This window comes from Dromiciops gliroides, chromosome 1 (genome assembly GCF_019393635.1).
Source record: "Dromiciops gliroides isolate mDroGli1 chromosome 1, mDroGli1.pri, whole genome shotgun sequence".
Taxonomy (NCBI): Eukaryota; Metazoa; Chordata; class Mammalia; order Microbiotheria; family Microbiotheriidae; genus Dromiciops; species Dromiciops gliroides.
The window spans coordinates 69,195,278-69,221,121 of record NC_057861.1 but is presented as its reverse complement, the minus strand read 5'-3'; the positions used below and the strand labels follow the sequence as shown (position 1 = coordinate 69,221,121).

At 40.6% G+C, this 25,844-nt stretch overlaps 1 protein-coding gene and 1 pseudogene across 1 annotated transcript in view; both read left to right on the top strand.

The window, feature by feature from the left end:
* The first annotated feature begins 373 nt into the window (after nucleotides 1-373).
* LOC122734963 lies at nucleotides 374-713 on the top strand (annotated as a pseudogene).
* An 11-nt stretch (nucleotides 714-724) lies between these two features.
* Nucleotides 725-25,844, top strand: part of LOC122745463 (adhesion G protein-coupled receptor E3-like) — a 42,881-nt gene continuing 17,761 nt past the window's right edge. Inside the window, exons 1-7 of the mRNA XM_043990791.1 lie at nucleotides 725-836; nucleotides 1,367-1,489; nucleotides 15,187-15,324; nucleotides 16,267-16,295; nucleotides 17,707-17,869; nucleotides 22,820-22,942; nucleotides 25,373-25,566. Coding sequence (XP_043846726.1) covers nucleotides 725-836; nucleotides 1,367-1,489; nucleotides 15,187-15,324; nucleotides 16,267-16,295; nucleotides 17,707-17,869; nucleotides 22,820-22,942; nucleotides 25,373-25,566 — 882 coding nt within the window. The remainder of the gene's footprint in view (nucleotides 837-1,366; nucleotides 1,490-15,186; nucleotides 15,325-16,266; nucleotides 16,296-17,706; nucleotides 17,870-22,819; nucleotides 22,943-25,372; nucleotides 25,567-25,844) is intronic.

Below are 25,844 nucleotides of genomic sequence, written 5' to 3'. Positions count from 1 at the left end.
TTAGCTGACTGACTCTGGGCAAGTTATTTAACCCCAATTTCCTTAAACATCTGGGGCCATCTCCATGATGCATATCTTGCTACTGGACCCAGATGGCTCCGGAGAAGAGAGTGAGGCTGGTGACTGTGCACAGCCCTCCCTCATTTAAACCCAATTCACTGCAAGTCATGACATCACCTCCTGATGCCATGGTCCTCTTCAAGAATGAAGGACAAATGGGTGGGCGGCTGGGGCCCTGGGGTGGGGTGGGGGTGGCCCTGGGAGCAGGGGCTGTGCTGGTGAGCAGGGACCAAGCTGCTGCTGCTGCAGAATTGACAAGAAGGTGTTTTGTTAAAATTCCTGTGGAAACAAAACATAATTTCATAAGGAGATAATGGATGGAGAAGATAAAACATATGGTGGGTGTGAGAGCCTAGGTGCTATGTATGTGAAATTGATATCTTCTGATGGTCATGAGTTTATCGTAGAAAGGGAGAATGCTTTAACATCAGTAACAATAAAAACCATGTTAAGTGGCCCCTGGTCAGTTTGCTGAAAATGAAACCAATGAGGTTAATTTTAGAGAAATTCCATTACATGTGTTATCAAAAGTATGCATATATTTTACCTACAAGGTTCACTATAATACCAGCTCTACAGAGATACCTGAATTCCCAATTGCACCTGAAATTGCCCTGGAATTTCTGATGGCTGCAAATTTCCTAAATTGTTAAATAAAAAAAGAATGAAGGACAAACAACAACAACAACACCTTCCCTACTGGTTCCCAAGTCTACCTTTCTCTCTTCCAGGGCTCTTCATCCTCTTGGCAACTTCTACAGCCCAGAAGCAGGGAGGTAAGTTTACTGAGAACTGACCCCATTCAGTGCCAGACCATGGGGAAGGGGTCTCTGACTAGGAAGAAAAGAGTTTGTTCCATAGGATGGGCCATGGACTTTGTCTCCTTTATGAAATAAGACAAATGACCCCTGCTATCTTTAGCAAACTCCACTATACCCCAAATCTCTTCCCATCTTGGGCAAACTTTGCCCTTTTGTAAAATAAGAGAGTTGGACTATGTGATCTTTAAATCCCATCCATTGCTGACATTCCATGTCCTCTATTCTAAGAACTCTCACAGCATCCACATTATAGGAGTATTAAGTTATGGAAAGTGGACCTTAATGGCCTTCCCCAGGCCATGGGTCCACAACAGGTCATGAAGCACTCCTTTAACCCCGGGACTTTTTCTCTCCAGGGTATCCCTCATTTTTGTGTTAGTGGTATCTCTTAGAACATGGATACACAATATGGAATCCACCTGACTTTTAAAAAGTTGTTCACTACAACCAGAGGATCCCTCTGAACAGTCTCTCTTCTTCTGTAGCTTCCTGTCCTCAATGTCCTAATCATTCCTACTGCTTCAGTGGCACCTTCTGTACCTGCCAAGATGGATATACTTCTGAGTCTGGAGAGAGATTCTTCAGTGACCCCAGAGAGAGATGTAAAGGTAAAGAGGATGTTGGGAAAAGTGGATGGAGGGAGTTGAGCGGTAGTGGGCACACTCCAGTAAACCATTTAGGCAGACAAGCTAAATGAGGTTGAGGGTAACAAAGGAGTCTCAAACCCACTGGTGAGTTAGGTGACCAGGTAGGTGTCTAGTTAGGGTGTCCATCCCAAGTATGTGAGGACTTCCCTTGGTGGAATGGGTGATGAGAACAATTTGTTCCAATGGCCATGAAAGCAGCTGAAGCAGGTGCTGTGGTGCATTTAGAGCTTTGTTACAAATGCCACGGTCATCCACTGCATCTCAAGCTATCACCTGTCATCTTGACTCTGTCCTGGCACTGGACTGTGATGGCTTCGGAAGAGAGAGTGAGGCCAATGACTTAATGCAGCTCTGCCTTACTTAAATCCAATTTATGCTTGAGTCAAAAGGCATCACCCATATCATTTTACCATTTTTACCTATCTCAAAGTCCTGTGGTGATAGGCAAGTGATGAAGCAACGGGGACAGATACATAAAAGCTGTAGTTACTACCCTGCATACAGGTGGCCCAGGGCATAGGGTAGCTGGGGAATGTGAGGGCCAAAATTTGATATACAGTGTTATTAGGGTGACTAACCTTAATATTGAGGTCCCGGAAATATGAGGGACTCTTTTAGGTTTAATCTCCCCTTCGAACTTTCCCTTTTATATATTCCTCCCAGGCCAATAAGAAAAGGAGCCTTTAACTCTTTAGTTCATAAAGGGTCAGGTTTTATTACTTGGGAATTAATTAAACCACAAAGGTGAAACCAATTAAAGAAATAAGGAAGTAGAAATACAGATAGTCTTAACTCTAAGCTTAGCCTGTGAAATTCCAGAGTGTTCCAATTAGGATAGTTCAAAGGAATTTAGGGTTAAACTCACCAAACCCAGTCAGTTTACAGTTGCTCGTTAGAAAACACAGTTTCCCAAAATGGAGCAAAACATGTGCCCCTCTGTCAGGTCCAGGATGCCTCCAGAAAATCACCCACCAAGCTGAAAGAGTGTGAACTCCTTGAACACGCCCCACCTCCCGGAAGTTCCCTCCTTTCCGGTCACATTTCCGTTCCCCCCCCCCCAAAAGGGGAGGTCTGGTGTTCCATTTTTTTCCTCCCTCAAAAGGGGATGTCCTCAGTAGCATACATAATCTCAGGGTGGGCCAGGTGTGGCCCCTCCCAAATGATTCAGCTAAAACTTTCGATATTAATCTTTACCACAAATAATTTTTACCACAGGAAGCAGCAGTGGTATTTGGCAGCCTTCTAGGTATCTGAGCAGCCTTTTAAGGACCACACTGCTCACCTCCTGGTGTGAGGAAGGGGCTAGAAAAGGTGCCCTAAAAATTGCCTGCTTAACCAACCCTGGCCTGATTACTGTGGTAGGTGGGGATCCCACCATGTGGTCAAAACACAAAAACAGTATACAAAAACTTCTGCAAAGATGATTCCACTCACCATCAGTACATGAAATGTGTGCACAGTTATAGACAACACAAAATCCAGTAGACCTCAAAGATGAACAGCTCTTTTTGCAAGAGAACTCAGCAGGTATCTCATCCAAATAGCAGTCCTGAGTGAAACGACTGGCAAATGAAAGCCAGCTTACTGAAGTTGGAGCTGTATACACATTTTTCTAGAGTGGCTGCAGTGAAGGAGAGTGCTGTGAATCTAGTTTGGGTTTTGTGATCGAAACTAATTTAGTCAAAGTGGGGAGAGGTGAAGGAAGGGAGGGCAGATTGGGGAAGAGGACAGTAAAAAGAAAAACACTTTTGAGTAGGGATAGGGTGAAAGAACATAGAAAGTAGAGTAAATATCAAGGGGAGTGTTAAGGGCTAAAATTCTAGCTAAACTGTCTAAAATATCTAATGAGTGGTCGCCAATAAATTATAAGCTTTAGCAAGAGTTAGACTTTTAAGCATTTTATTAAGGAGAATAAGAATTTGGTAAAGAGAGAGAAAAAGGCCTAGATTCCTATCTATTAAAGGGAGAGCACATTTCTAGCTCCGCTCTCCACCAGAGTTCCAGGAAAGAGCCCGAGACAGAGCGCCAGTCTCTTCCTTCTTCCTCCCACTACCCAACGTCACTTCCTGATGCCAAAGAAAAGACTCCTGGTCTTGCCCTCAAAGACCTTTGCTTCATGGGTGGAACTCTTCTACAGTAAGTCTCCAGCAGGTGGTATCATTCCAATAGTTACAGTTGGGAATAGGATGGAGGGCAATACAGTTAGCAATAGTAACTGTGAAAGAAATGATGAGCAGGATGCTATCAGAAGGATGTATGAAAAATGCAAACCATCAGCAGAGGAAGAACTGATAGTATTTGAATATAGATTGAAGTATAATTTTATTTTTAGTTCCTCTTTCTAAAGTTATTCTTTCTATTTTCTTTCACAACTTGACTAATGTGAAGATGTTTGGCATAACTGCACATGTATGACTTGTATTGAATTTCTTGATTCCATAGAGAGGGTTGAGGAGGGAGAGAGGAAGAAAATTTAAAACACAAAGTTTTAAAAAAATCAATGTGAACAAAATTTTTTTTCATGTATTTATTGAATGACTTACTGATTTGTTTGTTTGTTTGCTTGTTTGTTTGTTTATTTATTTGTTTAGAATTTTCCCCAAGTTACATGTTAAAAAAGAAAAGAAAAAAAAGAAACTGTTCCCTCTCAGAGAATGGCTCTAATCTGTTGACATTAAGTCTTCTGGTACTCATTTTGCTTTGGGGCCACAGCTTTTGTTGTATGCAAATATTTAGGTTGGAGAGAATATATCTATGATTTGTACCTCACTTTGCATCACACTTTGCCCTTGTCACTCTCACATTTGGTCTATTTCTTTTCCTTACAATCGAATAATCTATTAAATGGCAATGTTTGCTGTAAGGGTGCATACTGAAGTTTTATTGCTTTTAGGTAAATGGAAGGCAATGTAGGAGATGAGGTCAGGAGATGTCAAGTCTTCAGTAGTAAGTAACCATTGCTGTTGCTATTTCCAACTCCATAACTCCCAAGGACACCCTGCCATGTCTGGTAGTCTGAGCCTACTCTAGCATTGAAGTCATTCAGAATCATAAGCTGGTCTTCTTTTGGAATATTGATGCTAACTTGGAGGGGAAATTGAACCATCACACAGTTGGCAACAGTGGAGCAGAAAAGGAGTGGGTAGCTTTCAGAGATTTGGTATAGAGCACTGCATTTGCTCATTTGGGTCAGAACACTCAGAAACATCAAGATTGGATTGATGAAAATGATGGGGAAATTAAGAAGCTGAGAAATGAAAAAATGAGAACTCCATAGGGTTTGCCAGCAGGATAGTTCATCTTTATCTAAGAAGGCAGCCCATGACTCCATCAAAGATATAAGTGAAGTTTAGAGAGATGCAGGATTCTTGACACAATAAGAAGGCAGATGAAATTCAGTTTTATGCTGATAGCAACAATCCAAAGAACTTTTGTGGGCCAAAGACACAGTGCATCTCAACTACTCACTGCTGATTGTAAGGGGCTAAAATTCTAGCTATATTATCTAAAATCTAATGAGTGGTTGCCAATAAATTATAAGCTTTAGCAAGAGTATTTAACTGTTTAAGTATTTATTAAAGAGCATTAGGATCAGAGAAAAAGGTAAAAATCTAACTATTTCTAAGAGACCCCATCATCCGACCCACCATGGCGAGGTCTGGAACCAGAGGAGAGAGAACTCCTCCACCAGCGTCTGCTTCCTACTTCATGTCCTCCTCCCAGAAATGGGAGGCTCCTCAAGTTGATTGGCTGGTAGCCTTGATAGACAGTACCCACAAGCAAACGTCAAGGACCTTGACCGCATGGCTTGCCCTCAGAGGCCTTCTCCTCATGGTGGAGCTTTTCTACATTAAGTCTCCAGCAGGTGGCATCATTCCAATCATTACATGATGGAGGCAAAATGATTTGTGATTAAGGACATGATCCTGGAGAGATGAGATGAACACTTCCATAGGGTTCTCAATAGCAATGCTAAAGCTATTAACCATTTACCTCAAATATAAGTCAACCCCTCTCTAGAGAAATTTCCAACTGAAGAAGAGGTTTTGAACTCCATCGATCTCCTCTTTACCATCATGTGGAAAAGCACCTGGTGCTGATTCTATTTCAGCTGAGATTTACAAGGTTTAGGGTCCAATGTTCACATAGAAGTTGACTGAAATCTTTTGGCTTATATGACAAGAGGAGGTTATCCCCCAGGAGTTCAAATATGCCTCCATTGTCCATCCCTATAAAGGTAAAGGAAATAGATTGTCCTGTAATGGTTATGGGGTCAGGGGGGAGTCTCTCTTGGTCATTGCTGGCAAGATTCTTTTTTTTTAACTCCTTCAATATCTTTATTATACTTTTCCCCATGAAAGTATTTTATTATTTTCTAGTTACATGTAGAGATAGTTTTTCAACATTAGTTTTTATAAGATTTCTAGTTTCAAATTTTTCTCCCTCCCTCTCCTCCCTCCCCCCTCCCCAAGACAGCAAGTAATCTGATATAGATTATATATAAACTGTGATGTTTAAAATCTGATGTGTGGTCACCTTAAATGAGAAACTTTTAGCACCAGTCTTTGGGCATTAAGTATTTATTAAAGTATATTAGGGTTTAGTAAAGAGAACATATAGCATTCAGAGAGTTTAAGAAAAAGCCTGGACTGCTTCTTCTGCCACCACAAGCTTGTCCCAGTAAACCAAGAGACAGTTTCTCAGTCCATTCAAGTGGAAGCTTCCTGTGGGAAGAGGGGCTATCCCCACACATAGCTCCAAGCTAATTGGCTGTTTACATTGATTGACATGACTTATAGGTGGTTCTATGAATAGAGGCAACTTCTGGATACCAGGCAACTTCCAGGATGCTAGTCACATGCTTCTTGTCAGGATTCTCACAATGTCTTTCTCAGCAGGGGATGGCACCCTGGTTCTCACAGTACAATCACATTAAACATATTTCTGCATTAGTCATGCTGTGAAAGAAGAATCAGAGCAAAAAGGAAAAACCTCAAAAAAGAAAAACAACAACAAAAACAATAGAAATAGTGTGGTTCAATCTGCATCTAGACTCCACAGTTCTTTTTTTTCTGGATTTGGAGACCATTTTCCATCATGAGTCCTTTGGAACTATCTTGGACCATTGTATTGCTGAGAAGAATCGAGTCTATCACAGTTTATCAACACATAATGTTGTTGATACTTTGTACAATATTCTCCTGGTTCTGCTTATCTCACTTAGCATCAGTTCATGGAAGTCCTCCCAGGTTTCTCTGAAATTCTCCTGCACATCGTTTCTTACAGAACAATAGTATTCCATTACATTCATATACCACAACTTGTTTAGCCATTCCCCAACTGATGGGCAACCTCTCAATTTCCAATTCCTTGCCACCACAAAAAGAGTAGCTATAAATATTTTTGTACATCTGGGTCCTTTTCCCTTTTTTATGATCTCTTTGGGAAAAAGACCTAATAGTGGTATTGCTGGGTCAAAGGGTATGTACAGGTTTATGGCCTTTTGGGCATAATTCCAAATTGCTCTCCAGAATGGTTGGAGCTGGTAAGATTCTTACCAGAATCCTCCTTAATAGGCTGATCCTTCACCTACAAAATGGTCATCTACCTGAGAGCCAGTGTGGATTCAGTAAGGGTTGAGGAATGGTTGATATGGTGTTTGCTGCTTGACAATTCCAGGAGAAATGACAGGAGCAGAACTGAGGTCTGTACATAACAGTCATAAACCTGAACAAGGCCTTTGATACTGTTAGTCATGAGGGCTTATGGAAAAATATATCAAAATTTCATTGCCCATGGGGGCAGCTAGGTGGCGCAGTGGATAAAGCACCGGCCCTGGAGTCAGGAGTACCTGAGTTCAAATCCAGCCTCAGACACTTAACACTTACTAGCTGTGTGACCCTGGGCAAGTCACTTAACCCCAATTGCCTCACTAAAAAAAAAAAAAAAAAAGGTTGCCCAGAGAAGTTCATCAGTATCGTAGATCAATTTCATGATGGCATGCTTGCCTAGCTTCTTAATGATGAATGATGCTCTTGCACTTTCCCAGTCACCAATGGAGTGAATCAAGGCTGTGTGCTTGCTCCCATGCTTTTTAGTATGTTTTCAGCCATGTTGTCAAATGTCTTCAATGAGGATGAACACAACATCTAGGTCAGCTACTGCACTAATGGTAAATTCTTCAACTTGAAAAAGCTACAAGCCAAGACTAAAGTGGAGGGAGTGTTTGCGCATAATTTTTTGTTTGCAGATGATTGTGCACTCAATGCAGCCTCTGAAGCTGAGATGCAACAAAGTGTGAATTGATACTCTACTGTTTGTGCTAATTTTGTCCAAAAATTAATACCAAGAAAACACAGGTGCTCCATCAGCCAGCACCACATACATACATGGAACTATCAGTTACAGCAAATGGAGAAGTTTTGAATACTGTGGATAAGTTCACTTACCTTGTCAGTATACTTTCCAGTGATGTCCACAGTGATAATGAGGTTGATGCATGCATTGCCAAAGCTAGCTCAGCATTTTGGAGGCTCTGAAGGAAAGTGTGGGAGAGAAGAGGTATTAGACTGACTACCAAACTGAAGGTCTATAGAACTGTTGTGCTGACCTCATTGTGTATACCTGTGAAACCTGGACAGTTTCCCAGCACCATGCCAGGAAACTGGATCATTTCCATTTGAATTGTCTTAGGAAGATTCTGAAGATCATCTGGAAGTATAAGATACCAGACACTGAGGTCCTCTCTCAAGCCAAACTGCCAAGCATTTAATTCTACTGCAGAGAGTACAACTCTGATGAGCTGGCCACGTTGTTCAAATGCTAAATATATGCTTACCTAAAGGACTATTTTATGGAGTACTTACAGAGGGCAAGCACTCACATGGTGGTGAGGAAAAGTGATACAAGGACACTCTCAAGAACTTTGGAATTGATTGCATGACATGGGAGACACTGGTATAGAACCTCCTAGCATGGCTTGCCCTCATCAGAGAAGGTGCTGTAGCTTGAAAGAAATGTGAGATGTGCAAATTTAGAGAATCCAACCCAAATGTTCACATGGATTATTCATGCCTGACCTGTGGTAGAGCATTCTGAGCTTGAAGTTGGACACCCGGTAACTTGACTCTGACACAGTGATGTCCTCTTTGAGAACAAAGGATAACAACCACCATATGGCATGGACTCAAGATGCTTCAGTATCCTGATTGTCTTTCTCTGGATACTCTCTGGTTTATCAGTGAACTTCCAAGTCAGTAGAGCTCAGAAGGAAACACAGCCCTTCTGAGGTATGTGATAAGGACAGTGTATAGTGAGACTACCACCTTACTACTCTTAGAGGTTATGCCTCTTAAGGCAACCCAAGATCACACCGACTTCTTGGGCTGTCTTATCACATTATTGACTCACCTTATGCTTGATGTCCATTGACATTCTCATCATTTTCAGACTAATTTCTGTCTATGTGTCCTGCACTTGTGAAGTAGACTTTTTTTTAACCAATGTCATCTTAATAGCTTCACTTCAGTGCTCTAGACTAAAGATATCAACTTTATAGACAGTAGGCTTGCAGTGCTGCAAAATCCCAGCCAGATTAAAATATATTTGGGAGGAGGCAGCTAGATGGCACAGTGGATAAAGCACCAGCCCTGGATTCAGTAGGACCCAAGTTCAAATTCGGCCTCAGACACTAGCTGTGTGACTGCAGGCAAATAACTTAACCCTCATTGCCCTACAAAAAAAATGTATTTGGGAAGTGTTTAACCAAATAAATAAAAATACAATATGACATAGATAATGACAACTTATCATTTTTGAAATCAGTATGCCCTGTAGGGACCTATTTCTATCTGCAATCAACACCATTATTCTAATATATAATGGTCTTTTGGGCTCCTGTCTGTGTTCCAATATGTTCCTCTGAACTTTATATCCTTAGAAAATTTGATAAATAAGTCTCTATCCAATGATAGAAGTATTGGTCAGCACAGATGCATGATGGAATTCTGGGAATCTCCACTGGAGATGTCCTTCTAAATTGTCATTGAACCATTAATAATTAGTCTTTGAGTCTAACTATTCAAATAGTTCCATATTTTTCTATTTGTCATACAGCATAACCCTTGAATTCTTTAATTATCCATCTCCCTCAATGGACATCTTCCTATTCACAAATACATAATTGCACATGTATAACCTATATCTGATTGCTTACTGCCTGGCAGAGGGGGGAGGGGAGGGAGGGAAGGAAGGATAGAATTTGGAATTCAAAACTTTAAATAAAAGTATTATTTTTTTTTAAAGTAATCCCTTCTTTGAGCCTCTTATTTTCCCCCAAGGTAGCTTCAAAATAGTTTTTGTTGTCATCAATCAGCTTGAATTCTTTCTGAGCATTAGCCCTCCTGACATTGTCATTTCAGGATTATGCCACGCTTTCCCATTTATCTTTTGTTACTTTCTCATACTTCTTTTTGCATATACCTTTAAAAATCTGAATTGATTGGCTACTTTTTTCTGTGCATCCGCAGTAGTTTCTTCAGATAGCTCCTATGTTTTCTCCCTTATTAGAATTGTTTCTTCTTATGTCTTTAAGTTTTAATTTTTGAGAATTTCCCATTTGTCCTCAGCTGACTTCCTCCACAGAATTTTAGTTGATGGGATCCTAACTACTTTTTTTTATTGCTTTTGAATCTGCCTAACTCAGTCCACACTGGATTTGCAAACTAGCCCTGGGATATGAGTGACAAAGGTGCTAGTTATCATCTTTTGCTGCTTCCTACAAAAAATCTTTTGTGGTTTATCTGGTATCTTTGCTTTCTCTAGTGTATATATGGGCCTACATCCCAGTTCAGTCTCTGTGTTGGAAGGCTCAGAGTATCACCCTCTTAGCTAGAATGTGATGGCTAGCTAAAATCTGGAGTAAATGTTCAACTACATCTAGCATCCTTTTCTTCTCTATTACAATTTTAAAGAGGAAGTGGTCACTTTCCACAAGGATCCTGTGCTTTACAAGCCAGCAAACAGTTCCTTCCTGTTGGGGAGAATAAGGTGGAAAATTGATTTCTCTCTTGTTGGTTCCTCCATTTTTTGAAGGATGAAATTAACAGTAAGCTTAAAATGCTTGATTTTTAAGAGAGATAGAGACAGGGAAACACAGAGGAAGAGAGAGAAGGGAGTTCCAGCAGATTTCAGGGTAATTGAAGTCCCCATCATTATTATATCATGTCCCTGTGCCAGGTATGTGACTTGATTCCTGAATTCTGCATTTCTTTCTGGCTAGACAAAATTGAAATTATTCTAATGACAAAATTGCTTCTGTTTTTCCATCTACTTATCTTCACCCAAATACATTCCATCATGCTTCTCCCTTCAAATTCTTGGATCTGAGTACATAAATCTTAATGTACAATGCTATGCACCTGCCTTATGTGCACGGCATTTCTTTTGAATAATACGAATAATGTATACCCAAACCGAACTATACTTCAATCATGAGTCTCATCCCCATGTCTCAGTGATACCCATAAAGTCAGAATGGCCTCCTTATATTCAGACCTATAATTTATCCTGACAATTGGCTAAGTTGTGTATATTTTTATGTAGAAATTTGAAGTCATAGGCTTTACTACTGGCTTTTATTTTTGGATTTTATCTCCTTTGAGCTTCTGATGGTCTCAGCAGCAATTCTTCATCCTTATTCATAAACCTCTCTATGGGATTTTGCATGGTGGATACACTTAGTTTAATTTTATAGTACTTTTTCATTTGTTTGTTGTAGGCATTGTGCATATTGTTTTGTGATTCTACTTTCTTCATTCTGCATTAGTCTGTATAAATCTTTTCGTATGTCTCTGAACTCTAACTCTGAACTGTCATTTCTCATGAAGCAAAAATATTTCATTACATTCATGCAACATTAGTTTGTGAAGCCATCCCCCAATTTATGAGTAGCCACTTTATATTATCTTTTCTTGCCACAGAAATCCCTGTTCTGAATATTCTATGTAGGACCTTTCTTGCTCTTCAATTTCTCTGGGATACATATGTAGCAGTGTATTAGTGTGTCTATCTTCCCATGGCCCCACCAACATGGCATATCTTTATACTTTTATCATATTTGATAATTTACTGGGTATAAGGAAAACCACAAAATTATATTAATTTATATTTTGTAATGAATTGTTTAAAGCAGTCTTTCCTATGGCTGTTAATGGCTTGCAATTTTTTTAAGAAATGTGGTGGCATTCTTTGACTACTTACCTATTGGAGAATATCTCTTGGTTTTATATATTGCCTTCATTTCTTACAATTGGGAATAGTTGATACAAATATTTTCCACAATCAATTATCTTTCTTATTATCCAAGCTGTATTTTGTGAAACAAAATCTTTTTAATTTCATGTAATTAAATTTTTCTGTCTCTTCTTTTATGATCTTCTCTAGACCTTATTTGATTAAGAATTTTCCATTTAGCTATTTGTGAAAGACATGTCCACCAATTTTCCCCCACATTTTAAAGGATATAACCTTTTAATATTTAGGTCATTTGTCCACTTGAAGGGGCAGCTAGGTGTCATGGTTGATAGAGTACAAGGCCTGGATTTGGGAAGACTTTTCATGATTTCAAATCTGGTCTCAGACACTGACTAGCTGTGTGGCTCTGGACAAGTCACTTACCCTGTTCTCCTGATCTCTAAAATGAGCTGGAGAAGGAAATGGCAAACTGCTTCAGTATCTTTGTTAAGAAAACCCCAAATGGGGTTACAAAGAGTCAAACAAAATTGAAAAATAACTGAACAACAATAACATAAAATCCTCTTGAAACAGTATGATATTGGTCAAATATAAGAAATATCAGATTGTGAAGTTGTGCTGGCTACATTCAGAGTATAGGCCAGGCTGAGCATTGGAATGATCAATGGGCACTTTAAGTGTTTAAGTTTTTTGATATTATTTCATGAGGTTTTTACTTTGTGCAGAGGGTTGATATTTCCATCTTGTGGATTCAGCTTTAATTACTATATATTTGGGGTCTATTTCTTTTGAGGTTTTTTGATGTTGTGGGCATTGAAATTGGTCTCAAGCTCCCCAAGTGGAGATTCCCCTCCCCCTCTGCTTCAGCTGTGGGAGTGGGGGTGGGGGGGAGGGGTGTCTCTGAGCCAGGCTAAGCTGTGTGGACTGAGAACCCCGAGCCACAGGTGTGGCACAGTGCAGCTTGTGCACAGAGTGGAGAAGTGCAAGAAAACCCTCAGGAATGCCAGGGTTTGCTTCACCCAGCCTCAGCTGCAGGCTCCCACAACACGGGCTCGGCCCTGGATTTCACCTGAGAGAGAGAAGGTTAATAAAAAGGGAGGCTGACAAGACAAAGGGGTGGTCAACACAGAAGTGGTCAGCACAGGGTACAGGTTGGAGAAGACAGACAGGGAGGTTGCTACAAGGACGCTAAGGAGACTGAGGCTATGTAAAGAGAGGGGCTGACAGAGACCGAGAAAAAGCTAAGAGCAAGGGGGTAAGAGAAGCACGTGGGGGTTCGTCACAACAGTACAGAAAAGGGGTTCGCTAAGGAGACTAGGCTAAGGTAGTGAGAGAGAAGTTAAAGAGTGAAGAAAGGGCCTTAGAGTTAGAAGAAAGGAGCTGAGCAGTGAAAGTGAAGCCAGAGTGAAGGAGAAAAAGAGTGAAAGTTGGAGAAAGCTGGAGCATACCCTAAGGGTAGAGGCAGTAAGGGCCCTTATTGTATTAAAAGCAGACAGGTTGTATAATTTGCATTTCTTAACCCTTATCTCTTACATTTATTTTTATAAATAAATTCTGCTTTGATTATTTAGTTAAGAGGCTTCTTAATTGTTTGCTTATCAATTTTGGTAGTGGAGCAATGTGGAGAAATTTTATAAATGGCCCATATTAAATGAATAGCAGGCAGATAGCCAGCCAGTCAAAAGCCCCCAGATAAGGTACCCCAGTAAGATTACTCCCCCCATTTAGATTAGGGCCCAGCTAGTTAGCAAAAATATTTCACAATGTTGAGGTGTGTAAAAACACACACTGCCATCTTGCTGATCATATTACTATTCTTACTGGAGATTTATACTTTTTAACCCTCTTTATGCCTTTACACTCTTTAATTCCTTGGGGATGGGGTTAGTCCCCTTTCCTCACTTAATATCTCTACCTTTTTTCCACTCCTTTTACTCCCTTTTGTCATCCCTTAACTTGACAGTCTCACCTAACTCTCTTTCCTTTCTCTCATGAAATTCTTTTTGTCCTATCAATTTGTTTTGCAAACTATATGGCTTCTCTTTGGTTCCTTTTTCTCCTTCCTTTTCCTCTTACTTTTGGTGGAATATTTCTCTTTCAATTGTTCTTCATGCTCTCCCAAATTCTCCAAATTTCCCATCTTCAAGTTCAGACTCTTCTTCATATACTCGGTTCTCTCCAAACCATCTTCATAATTTCCTTTTCCTTGTTAATCAACTCAAGTCTGTCTTCTTCAATCTCTTCTGCCACAGGATTTTCTACTTCAAGATAAGGCAGTGGAAAGTCAAGTGATTACAATAAGAACCTCTTCTAGGTTTGAAAACAAGAGATTAGGCCTGCAGAACTAATTAGATGTAGATACCTAGGAGAAAGGATGTTCTGATCACTTGGTGATCCTGGAATATCTGGGGTAGAATGTGATCCTGGATTTTGGAGTAGACAATAGCAAAGCTATAGCACAGTTATTCCCCAACGATAATCCTATAAAGCATCTAATTTTGGCATCATCTTTGAATTTCCCTCTCCCTCACTTTCCCTCTGTACCCATATTCAATCAGTTGTCATATCTTATTAATTCTGTTTCCACATCAACGTTATTTTCTGTCTCCTCTACACTTGTATGTCCAGCACTGTAGTTCAGGACCTCATCACCTCTTCTAAAAGGTAACCTTGTCTCAAATCTCTTCCATTTTCATCCATCATCTGGACAGTGGCAAACTATATTCCCAAAACTTAGGTATAGCCATGTTACTTTCCTACTCTAGAAAATTAAATGGATCCCTATTGACTCTGAAATTTAGTAAAGACTTCTCTGTTGGATATTTAAAGCCCTCCACAATCTTATTTCCAAACTCTCTTTCCAGACTGGTTTCACAATTCTGCCCTTCATATATTCTGGGTTCTAGTCTAATTAGCCTCCTTGTTACTTTCTGTATATAACATGCCTTTCAGTTCCCACCTTTGGGCGTTTTTTGTAGCCTTTCTCCTATGTCTGGAATGTACTTCCTCCCCATTTATGTTTCTTGATTCTCTAGCTCCACTCAGGGCTAACTGCAAATGTTATTACATGAGACCTCTCCAATAAAATTCCTTTGTATTTACTTTGCATATATTTTATATTGATTCATCTGTGAGTATGTGGTTTCCACCCAGTAATATAGAAACTCTTTGTGGGCAGGGACTGTTGTTTCATTTTGGTTTTGTCTTTGTATCACCAGGACCTGAAGCATTAGTAAGGTTTCATAAATGCTGACTGGATGAATAGCATGAATGAATAGATAAATGAATATATGGATTAATAGATGGATAGGTGAATGGATGGATGGATGGATGAAGGGAGGGATAGAAGAGTGAATGGATGGATGGATGAAGAGAGTGATAACAAGTCCGCTCTTATGTTGCAGATATTAATGAGTGTGATGATCCTGGTATATGTAGAAACAATGAAGTCTGTATCAATCATGATGGAAGTTATCAGTGTAGCTGTTACAGCCCATATTACATTTTCCATGCATTCTTGAGTTTTTTCAAATCCTGTCCAGGTAAGGACCTCTTTGCTTTTTTTATTAGTGCATCAATTCTGAGGCCATTCTCAGGATTTGTAAGAGACTAGATGTGGTTCAGAAGGAAGAAGTAATATTTGTAAAGTGCTTTGCAAATCCGAATGCACTGTATATGTACTAGCTACTACCTAGCTATTATTGATAAGAAACGAAACAAGCTTGATATAAGTACAATAGGGAACGTCTTGTCCTAAACGTATGCAGAAGTGGGCAATCAGGATGGAGAAAGGCCTCGAAATCATGTGGGTAGGTTGAAGGTACCAGGGATATTTGATGTAGAGAAGAGAAGACTTGGGGGTTATGGGATGATAAGAAAGTGTGGTACAATGGATAGAAGCAGGGCAGCTAGGTGGCGCAGTGGATAAAGCACCGGCCCTGGATTCAGGAGGACCTGAGTTCAAAGCCAGCCTCAGACACTTGACACTTACTAGCTGTGTGACCCTGGGCAAGTCACTTAACCCCCATTGCCCCGCAAAAACAAAAACAAAACAATGGATAGAACACTGGTCTTAGAAGACTTAGATTTGAATCCTATGTTAGACAGTTACTAGCTGTGTGATATTGGACAAGTCACAACCTCTCTGGGCCTCCCTTTTTTTAGATATAAAATGAATGGATTGTGTTCGATTACCTCAAAGGTCCCCTCCAGCTTTAAATCCATAATCATAAATATTTTAAGGGCTGGCTCAGGAGAGAGGAGCAGAACAAGGCATAATGTAGTTGAAGTCACAAAGAGGAAAACAAGCTAAATATAAGGAAAAAACTTTGCAACAATTGGTGCTATCCTCTCTGAAGGGCTTTAGGGACCATTGTAAAGGAGATTCCTGTTTTAGTTGTCAGTTGGACCAGTTGACCTTGAGTCCTTTCCAAGGCTGAGATTCAGTAATTAATAACCTTCTTGCTCTTTTCTTTTTACAGAAGGCATGTCAACTTCTGGAGGCAGCAGTCAGGTGAGTTTGGGGAACCCTGGCCTGAGAAATAGTCCTCTCTTCCTGTTTCCTTATGTATAAAATGAGTATAATAATAGCATCTACTTCCCAGTATTATTGTGAGGATCAAATGAGATAACATATGTAAAGTGCTTTGTAAACCTTAAAGCAATATATATGTATGTGTGTATGCATATGTATGTGTGTGTATGTATATGCACGTGTATGTCTATGTATGTATATACACACATATATTATTATATACATATATACTATTATTATATTATAATATATGAACATTTTTAAAAATAATTTTTAATCAACATTTTTCTCTGTCCAAAATAACCCCATTTCACTGGGGGGAAAATAAATAAACACAAAACCTTTGTACCAAACATACATAGTGAAGCAAAACAAATCCCCTTAGCAGCCATCTCCAAAAATGTATGTGTCTTGAATATACAATATTAAGTCAACATATTAAAACCTCTGCTTGGTTCTAATCTTGTATTATTTTCCTTCTTGGTCAGAGAACTTTTTCTATCTATTCACCTATTGGATTTCCTCCAATCATCCCCATGTTCTAAATGGTTGAGGCTGCTGATCAGTTGATAAGTAGGGATTACCATTAAGTATTCTTAAAATAATAAAAGTGTCTTTTATGGGTAAAGGGTAGATTAGACTTTCTTGTTGCCTTTGAGAATAGGCTGGGTTAGCCCTGAGAAGGTTTCATAGAATGAATAGGAATTGTGATTTCCAAGGAGGATGGCTCTCCTAAGACTCAGAGTAGCATAGTGGAGAGAATCATATAGCCACTTGACTGTTGAGCCCTGAGCAGCAATTTAGACCTATAAGTTGTGGATTTGGTTCAGTGGGCAGAAGGTTAACTTATGCCTGAGGAAGCATGAACAAAGTTCTTACAGGGTATCAGGGATTCTTTACATGAAGCTATTTTCTACCTTAATCCTTTTCCCTACCCCTGAATTACTGGAGGAATTACTGTGGTACAGAGGACTGGAATCAGAAAACCTATGTGACTTTCTCTCTCTGGGCCTCAGTTTCCTCATCTGTAAAATAGAGAAATTAGACCAGATGATTCCTAAAGTACCTCCCAAAGTTCAATGAGTCTGTGAAGAGAAGTCCTGTGGGGTAGGCACATTAGCCTCATACCTCAGCTTTCCCTCAGATGGCTTATACCTATAACTATACTGTTGCCTCTCATGCTTTCCTAATATGAGGAGGCTGCATAGAATAGTTTTATTTCATTGATGTGACAGAGAAGAGAAAGCTAGTGAGAGTGAGAATGGGAGAGAGAGAGAGGAAAGAAATTTCTTAGCCCATTGTGGTGCCCATCATTTCAGGATTCCTGGGTGCCATGTATCTCTTAGGTAACTATTTGTTTTATTCTTTTTTTTCTCAAAAGGTTCCACAGTTTTCTGAAAATGTTTGGAATACTTTTGATGATATACAATTCAGAGAAAACAAAAGTGCCATTACCCTTTGGGCCACCAAGGTGCTTCAAAACATGGAAACAATGGTATTGGAAAGTGCATTTGAGAATAAAAACGGAGAACAAAAAAAAGACAAGTATGTAGGTAAGAGAAAGCTGCCTAGATTCCTTTGTCAGAGCTTTCCATTTTTTCAAAGAGCCCTTGAAGAACAGGGGCCATCATTCTGTCTTTCTTTGCACAGTACTCAATACACTGCCTGATACATAGTGAATGCCCAATAAATGCTTTTCTCTTGACCCTTGGACAACAAAGGTAGGGTCTAGTGCCTGCTCATGGTCAGAGCATTTTCAGCTGGTTAGAGGCCACAAGAGCTTTAGTCTGCTAGCAAGAACTTCTTACTTTGAAACCATGTGGGGGGCAGCTAGGTGGTGCAGTGGATAAAGCACCAGCCCTGGATTCAGGAGGACCTGAGTTCAAATCCGGCCTCAGACACTTGACACTTACTAGCTGTGTGACCCTAGGCAAGTCACTTAACCCCCATTGCCCCACAAAAAAAAAAAGAACCATTGTTGGGGCAGCTAGGTGGCGCAGTGGATAGAGCACCGACCCTGGAGTCAGGAGTACCTGGGTTCAAATCCGGCCTCAGACACTTAACACTTACTAGCTGTGTGACCCTGGGCAAGTCACCTAACCGCAATTTCCTCACTAAAAAAAAAAAAAAGAAACCATGCAGAGGTATCAGAGGAGGCCTCTTGTGGAGAAGCAAAACTCTTCTCCACCATCAAACCCTTTCAATGGTGTTTACTTATTCCCATAGTTCTGGGGATCTGATTTCATCAAGTCATTCAGCAAGTTAACTCTACAGTCAAATCTACAGATACATTCTACAGTTTCCATGCCACAAATAGATGGTTTTCATGCCCTGTTATGGTTAAAAAAGGGGCAGGTAGGCAGGTAGGTTTCATAGTGGATAGAATGCCATCTTCCTGAATTCAAAAAGATCCAGCCTCAAACACTTACTAGCTGTGTGACCTTGGTAAAGTCACTTTACCCTGTTTGCCTTAGTTTCCTCATCTGTAAAATGAGCTGGAGAAGGAAATGGTAAACCACTCTTACCTTTGCCAAGGAAACCTAAAACAGGGTCATGAAGAGTTGGACATGGCTGAACATCAAAAGAGTAAAATGTTTTAAAAAAAATCACCTGGTTTGTGGCCAACCTTTTTTTTGTTTTTTGTTTGTTTTGTTTTGTTTTAGGTGTGGCAATTGGGGTTAAGTGGCTCGCCCAGGGTCACACAGCTAGTAAGTGTCAAGTGTCTGAGGCCAAATTTGAACTCAGGTCCTCCTGACTCCAGGGCGGGTACTCTATCTACTGCACCACCTAGCTGCCCCTATGGCCAATCTTTTTGAAATTAATTTCTCTGAACTTAGGCAGGGTGGTTTGGAGATAATAGGCAACTGGATGTTTCTTCATCTCTTGGGTGTTTCTAAACTGATGAAGTATAGAGGCTATTGTTTTTGTTGATAATCCTGTTCCTGGGAAAAGTCACAGGATTGTCCAGATTTCTTTTAAATGTGGCATTTTTCACTTGTCTGATGGAAAACCTGCAAGTAAGAAAGATCCTTCCAACAAGGAAGGTCCCATGGTCGACTGAACAAAAGTGGAGAATAATCGTGAATCCATGATGACTATATCCACTACAAAACTATATTATATAATCTTAACTGGCTCCTCATTGTGGCAAGGCAATCCTTTTATACCTCCCCCAAATGATTTGCTATCCCATCTACCACAAGGGCTTTCAAACTTTTACATTCCTCCTCAAACTCTCATGACTGCCCTTCCACATACGCTCTCAACTAAGAACCCTGTCTCATTTCACTGAAAAATTGAGGTTATTTGTCAAAAATGCCTTTGATCTTCTCTCCCCCTCTTACATCACTCAGTTCTTCTATATTCTATCTTCTTTTTCACACTGGTCTCAAATGAAGAAGTGGTCCTTCTCCTTGCCAGAGCAAATCTATATATGTACACATGGTCCCATTCCATCCTATCTTCTCCAGCATATTTCCTCCTCTATCATCTGCATTCTCTCACCAGTCTTCAATCTCTCCATATTTACCAGCTGCTTCCAATTTGATTTCCAATTATTTTTATTCCATTATCTCCAACATATTGCCAATAAATATGCCCAAGTCTCCACTATAATGAGAAAACCCTCACTTGATCTGTCCATCTCCACTAGATATCATCCCATATCTCTCTTCCCTTTTGTGACTAACCTCTTTGAAAAGTTGTCTGCAGTAGATGCTTCCACTTCCTTTCCTATCAACCTCTCTTAGTGTTCTGCGGTCTGGATTTTTACTTCATAATTCAGCTGAAATTGCTCTTTTCAAAGTTACCAATTATATCTTTATGGCCAAATCTAATGACATTATCTCACAGATCTTATCCTTCTTAACCTTTATGCAAACTTTGACAGTTAGTCACCTTCTTCTTGATATTCCATTCTTGATAGGTTTTTCATGACCCTGCTCTCTCCTGGTTCTCCTCCTACATGTCTGTCTACTCCTCAGTCTCCTTTGCTGTATCCTTTTTTTTTTTTTTTTTTGGTGAGGCAATTGGGGTTAAGTGACTTGCCTAGGGTCACACAGCTAGTAAGTGTTAAGTGTCTAAGGCCAGATTTGAACTCAGGTCCTCCTGATTCCAGGAGTGGTGCTCTATCCACTGTGCCACCTAGCTGCCCCTCCTTTGCTGTATCTTTATCCAGGTCACACCCACTAAGGGTAGGTATCCCACAAGGCTCTGTCCTGGGTCCTCTTCTTTTCTCTCTCTACATTTGTCCACTTTGTGATCTTGTCAACTCCCATAGGTTCAATGGTTATCTCTATGCTTATTCTCAGAACTATTTATTCAGTTCTAACTTCTCTTCTAACTTTCTTTTTTAAGAAATAGCATTTTATTTTCTTCCCCTATTATATGTCAAAACAATTTTTAGCATTAATTTTTACAAGATTGTGAGTTCCAAAATTTTCTCCCTCTTTCCCTCCTTTACCCCCTAAAATGGTAGGCAATTTGATATAGGCTATGTATGTGCAATTATGTAAAATGTATTTCCATATTAATCACAATTATGAAAGAAGAAACAGATCAAAAGAAAAGAACATTAAAAAAATTAAGTGGAAAAAGTAGGCTTCAGTCTGCATTCAGAGTTCATCAGTTTTTTATCTGGATGTGGATAGCATTTTCCATCATGAGTCCCTTGTACTTGTCTTGCATCACTGTGTTGCTGAGAAGAACTAAGTCATTCATAGTTGACCGTCACACAATGCTGCTGATACTGTGTACAATGTTTTTATGGTTCTGCTCACTTTACTTTGCATCAATCAGTTTGTACAAGTCTTTCCAAGTTTTTCTAAAATCTGCCTGCTCATCATTTCTTATTGCACAATAGTATTCCATTATATTCATATACCATAGCTTGTTCAGACATTCCCCAATTGAGGGCCATCCCCTCAATTTCCAATATTTTGCCACCATGAAAAGGACTGCTGTAATCTCTCCTAACTTTCATTCTCACATTTCTAAGTGCCTATTGGACATATCAAAGTGCTTGTCATTGACATCTTGAACTCAACACATCTAAAATGGAACTCACTATCTTTGATCCCTCCCCTCTTCCTTACTTTCCTATTGCTGTTGGGGAGACCCCTATCTTTTCAGTAACCCAGACTCACAACTGAGGCGTCATCTTCACTCTCTGTAACCCTTCTCATCCAATCCCAGTTCTACCTTTGTAACACCTCTTGTATATACCCCCTACTCTCTTCTGATACTGTCATTACCCAAGTTCAGTCTTCATCATCTCATATCTAGACTATTTTCTGACCTTGCCACCTCCCTATTCAATTAATTCCAGTGACTCCCTATAACCTCCAGGATCAAATATAAAATCCCCTGTTCAACATTCAAAGCCCTTAATAATCTGTCCCTCCACCCCTTCCCCACCCCAGCATTTGCTGTTTTCTTATCGCTTACTCCCCCTCCATGCTCTGCTGTTCAGTGACACTGGCCTTCTGGCTGTTCCCCTCACAAAACCCTCCACCTCTCAGCTCTTGGCATTTTCTCTGGCTTCTCCCCAGGCCTGGAGTGCTCTTCCTTCTCATCTCTGCCTCCTGGCTTCCCTGGCTTCTTTCAAGTCCCAATCTATAAGAAGCCTTTCCTGTCCCCCCTTAAAACTAGTGCCTTCCATTTTTTATTATCTCCAGTTTATCTTGTCTGTGTCTTATTTCTACATATCTGTTTGCATGTTAGTTTTCCCATTATACTCTGAGTTCCTGAAGATCTAGGACTAGGTCTTTTTTGCCTTTTTTAGGATCCTTAGGGCTTAGCACAGTGCCTGACACATAATAGGTAAGTCATAAATACTTATTGACTGATTAGCTCTAGGATTTGGTATTATGCTGGAATGGTGCTAGACCTTAGATAATCAGTACCCAGATCATGTGCCCTTTTCCGTGCCCCAAGGAAGATGTTGCAAATGTTGGATGCTGGTCTTGGGATAGCAACCAACATTATAGAGGTAAATTAGCACAAATCTAGGACCCAGTGCAGATAAAAGAACTGAAAGCATAATGCAACCACTGAGCAAGAGCTTTGTATGTGAAAGTGAGAACACAGCCTGGACACCTACATTGTACCACCAGACCTTGTTCAGATCAAAGCCAACAACCTGACCTTAGCCCAGTATGATCAAAGACCAAACTAAACCAAAAAGGAATTGAAGATAGGGTCATAGTTCACATTGACCATGTGAAACATCATTGGTGCCACAAGTTATCTTGGTACCTCCCCCAAATAATGCTCAGGAGGTTTCTAAAGCCATTGGCTTCATGAAGAGGAAATGGATCCAGCCCTACAAGGTCTTCAAGTAAAAACCAATGGCCTCTTTGTCAGGGGTGTTGTGGAAGGGACTCATAATTTTGGTAGGGATTGAATGGGATGAACACAGATTTCCCTTTTGACTTATGGAATTTACAATTTCTGTAAAGACTCACTTTCTTTCTCGGGGGTGGGGTGGGGATTGTTGTCACCAGCTACTGACACACAAGTTGTTCCAAACAACAACTGCTCTGGGAGGAATAGTATCTTCACTCTGAAGGCTGGAGAAGATGCAATGGATATCCGTTGTGCTGAAGTTATCAGAGGAAGCACCAAAGGTGGGTGGGGATAGCACACTCAGGATGTGGCTATCATTAGGACACACCTCACCATAGTCAAATGGTGTCAGTGCAGTGGAATTGGCCTTATCCCTTGATCTCTGGGGGTTGTGGGTCCCCAAAATGTGTGGTCCCTAAAATCCCCCTTGGCCATTGATACATTTATTTTATTCTTTGTCCTTTCTAGTAGTTGGGGGGAGGTGGAAAAAGAGGAGGGGATTTCCCCTTAGTGATTCCCGGACATCCTGTTTTTTATTCTGTCTTGCGGACTCGAGCCCTGTTGCCACCAGAGGCTTTGCTACAGACTTTGAACACAGGCATCCATGAAATATTTCATAAAAAGAAGAATAACCTCATTGCACATGATGTAGTTTAATGTTGTCTGTCCTCCAGTCTTTTAACCAGGATTCCAGCCCCCTCTTAACCTGGAGAAGGACAATAATCATTTGACCAAAGCTTTTTACTTTAAACCATGCACTCTACACATAATGCCAAAAAATAATTAAATGAAAGTGCAGTTGGGCAAAATGGCGAATTTTCTATCTTCCACTTTATTGTTTCTTGTCACCATTCACATGCATATGTGCTTGTGTGTATATGAGTGTGAGTGTGTATGTATGTATGAGTGTGAATGTGTCTGTGAGTGTTAGTATGTGTCTGTGTATAAGTGTGTGTCTGAGTATCTATGAGTTAATGTGTGCCTGTATCTCTGTGTGTGTTAGTGTGTGTATTAATGTGAATATGTGTGTCTGTGTGTGAGTGTACTTGTCTGTGTGTGTGTGCATGCATGAGCCATTTTCACTTCCTGAAACTTCTCTGCCTGTGTTTTCAGTTTGGTTGACTTACAAAAAAGAATCTAGGAAGATTAGGAGGAAGAGCGATGTCTTGTGATTGATCATGGTTTAGTTGTGCCACAGTAGGTCAAACCTCAATGAACTTCTAACATGATGAGTTAGACACTCGGCAATCTGGTTCAACAAGCATTCATTTAGTGCTTTCTGCATAGAGGGTCCTATGACCAGCCCTGGGGGAGATACAAAGCTTCGGTGAATCAGGGCCCTCACCTTCAGGGAGTTTCCAGTAGATAAAAAAGGGGAAAAGTCAGGGGGGAAAAGCCCTATGTGCCTCTTCCCTAGCTGACTCCATTCTTGGAATACTCTCTCCTCATTTCTACCTCCAGACACATTCCTTCAAGACACATTTTGGGGGGTGGCTAGGTGGTGCAGTGGATAAAGCACTGGCTCTGGATTCAGGAGGACCTGAGTTCAAATTCTCAGACACTTGACACTTACTAGCTGTGTGACCCTGGGCAAGTTACTTAATGCTCATTGCCCTGCAAAACAAACAAACAAACAACCAACCAACCAAAAAAAACACATTCTGCAGGAAGCTTCTCCTGGGCCTGTCTCTGCCCATGACCTCCCCATCTCTTTTATGCCAGGGCCTTCCCTCCAAGAATGTCTGCCATTTACACCGCATATATCTTTATATACATAGTTATTTGCCTGTTACCTCTCCCCTCCCATATTAAACTGTGAGCTCCCTAAAGGCAAGGGCCATGACTGTTTTTTTTTCCCTTTCTTTGTATCTGTAGTGCTCACCACAGTGTCTAGAACACAGTAAGTATTTAACCAATACTTGTGTGTTGACACACTCACACACACAGAGTAAATACACAGAAAAGGTGGGAGCCAACGTGATTTGGAAATAAAATAGATTGGGGAAAGCTTTTTGGAGGAGATCCGTTTTAGGTGAGCTTCAGACGATGGAAAGGAACTCAACAGGAAATTTGGGGTGCTGTGTTTGTGTGGTGTGTGTGTGTGTATCTGTGTATCTGTGTGTGAGATTGAGGACAAAAAGAGGGAGAGAGAAAGACAGAAAGAACAAGACAGACCAAGAGGGAAAGAAAGAGGTGGAAGGCACAGAGAGATGAGGGAGGGGAGGGGAAAGGAGAGAAAGAAAGAGACAGAGAGATGGGGAGGGAGGAGAAGAGAGCAGAGAGAGATAGACAGATGGGGAAGAAAGGAGAGGGGGAGGGGGCGGCTAGGTGGCGCAGTGGATAAAAACACCGGCCCTGGATTCAGGAGTTCCTGAGTTCAAATCTGGCCTTAGACACTTGAAACTTACTGGCTGTGTGACCCTAGGCAAGTCACTTAACCCCCATTGCCCTGCAAAAAAAAAAAAAAGAAAGGAGAGGGGGAAAGAGAAACAGAGATACATTTGGGACAGGGAAGGAAAGGAGAGACAGAGAAACTGAGGCCCTAAAATGCAATGGAGACAGACAGCTAGGCTAGTGAATAGTTCAGCTGTAGCCCTGTGGGAGTCCCTCTTCCATCCCTTCTCCATACCCAACACCAGCAGCAGTATTTGGGTCCCTGGCCAAGGAGACCAATGGGCATTGAAGTCCTTGCTCTTATTTGGTCTTCTCAGGTCAAAGTGCTGTGGCTTTTCTCTCTTATACTTTCCTGGGGAACATCATCAATGGGTCTTTCTTTGAGGAGGAAAGATATTTGCAGAAGGCAAGCAATATTTCCTTGAACTCCAGGGTAGTGAGTGGTACCATTGGACAAAGACAAAACAGCATCCTGACCAGCTCTGCTATTCTGACCTTTCAGCATCTTCAGGTGAGTGAATGCCAAACTTCTCAAGGCTTTATGAGTGTGACTATAGAACTGGGATGGACCTTATAGATCATCTTGTCCAACCTCCTCATTTTGCCTGAGGAAAAATGAGAGTCAGGGAAGAATGGCAGTAGCTGAGGGAACAGGCAACTGATGATTGGAGCTCAGAATTGTGTGTAGGGATTGTTTCATTCAGCATGAATGTATACCTGGCATGGAACCCCAGCACCTTGTATATGGGAGTAAGGGCTTAATAAATGCTTCTCAGTTGATTAATTGAC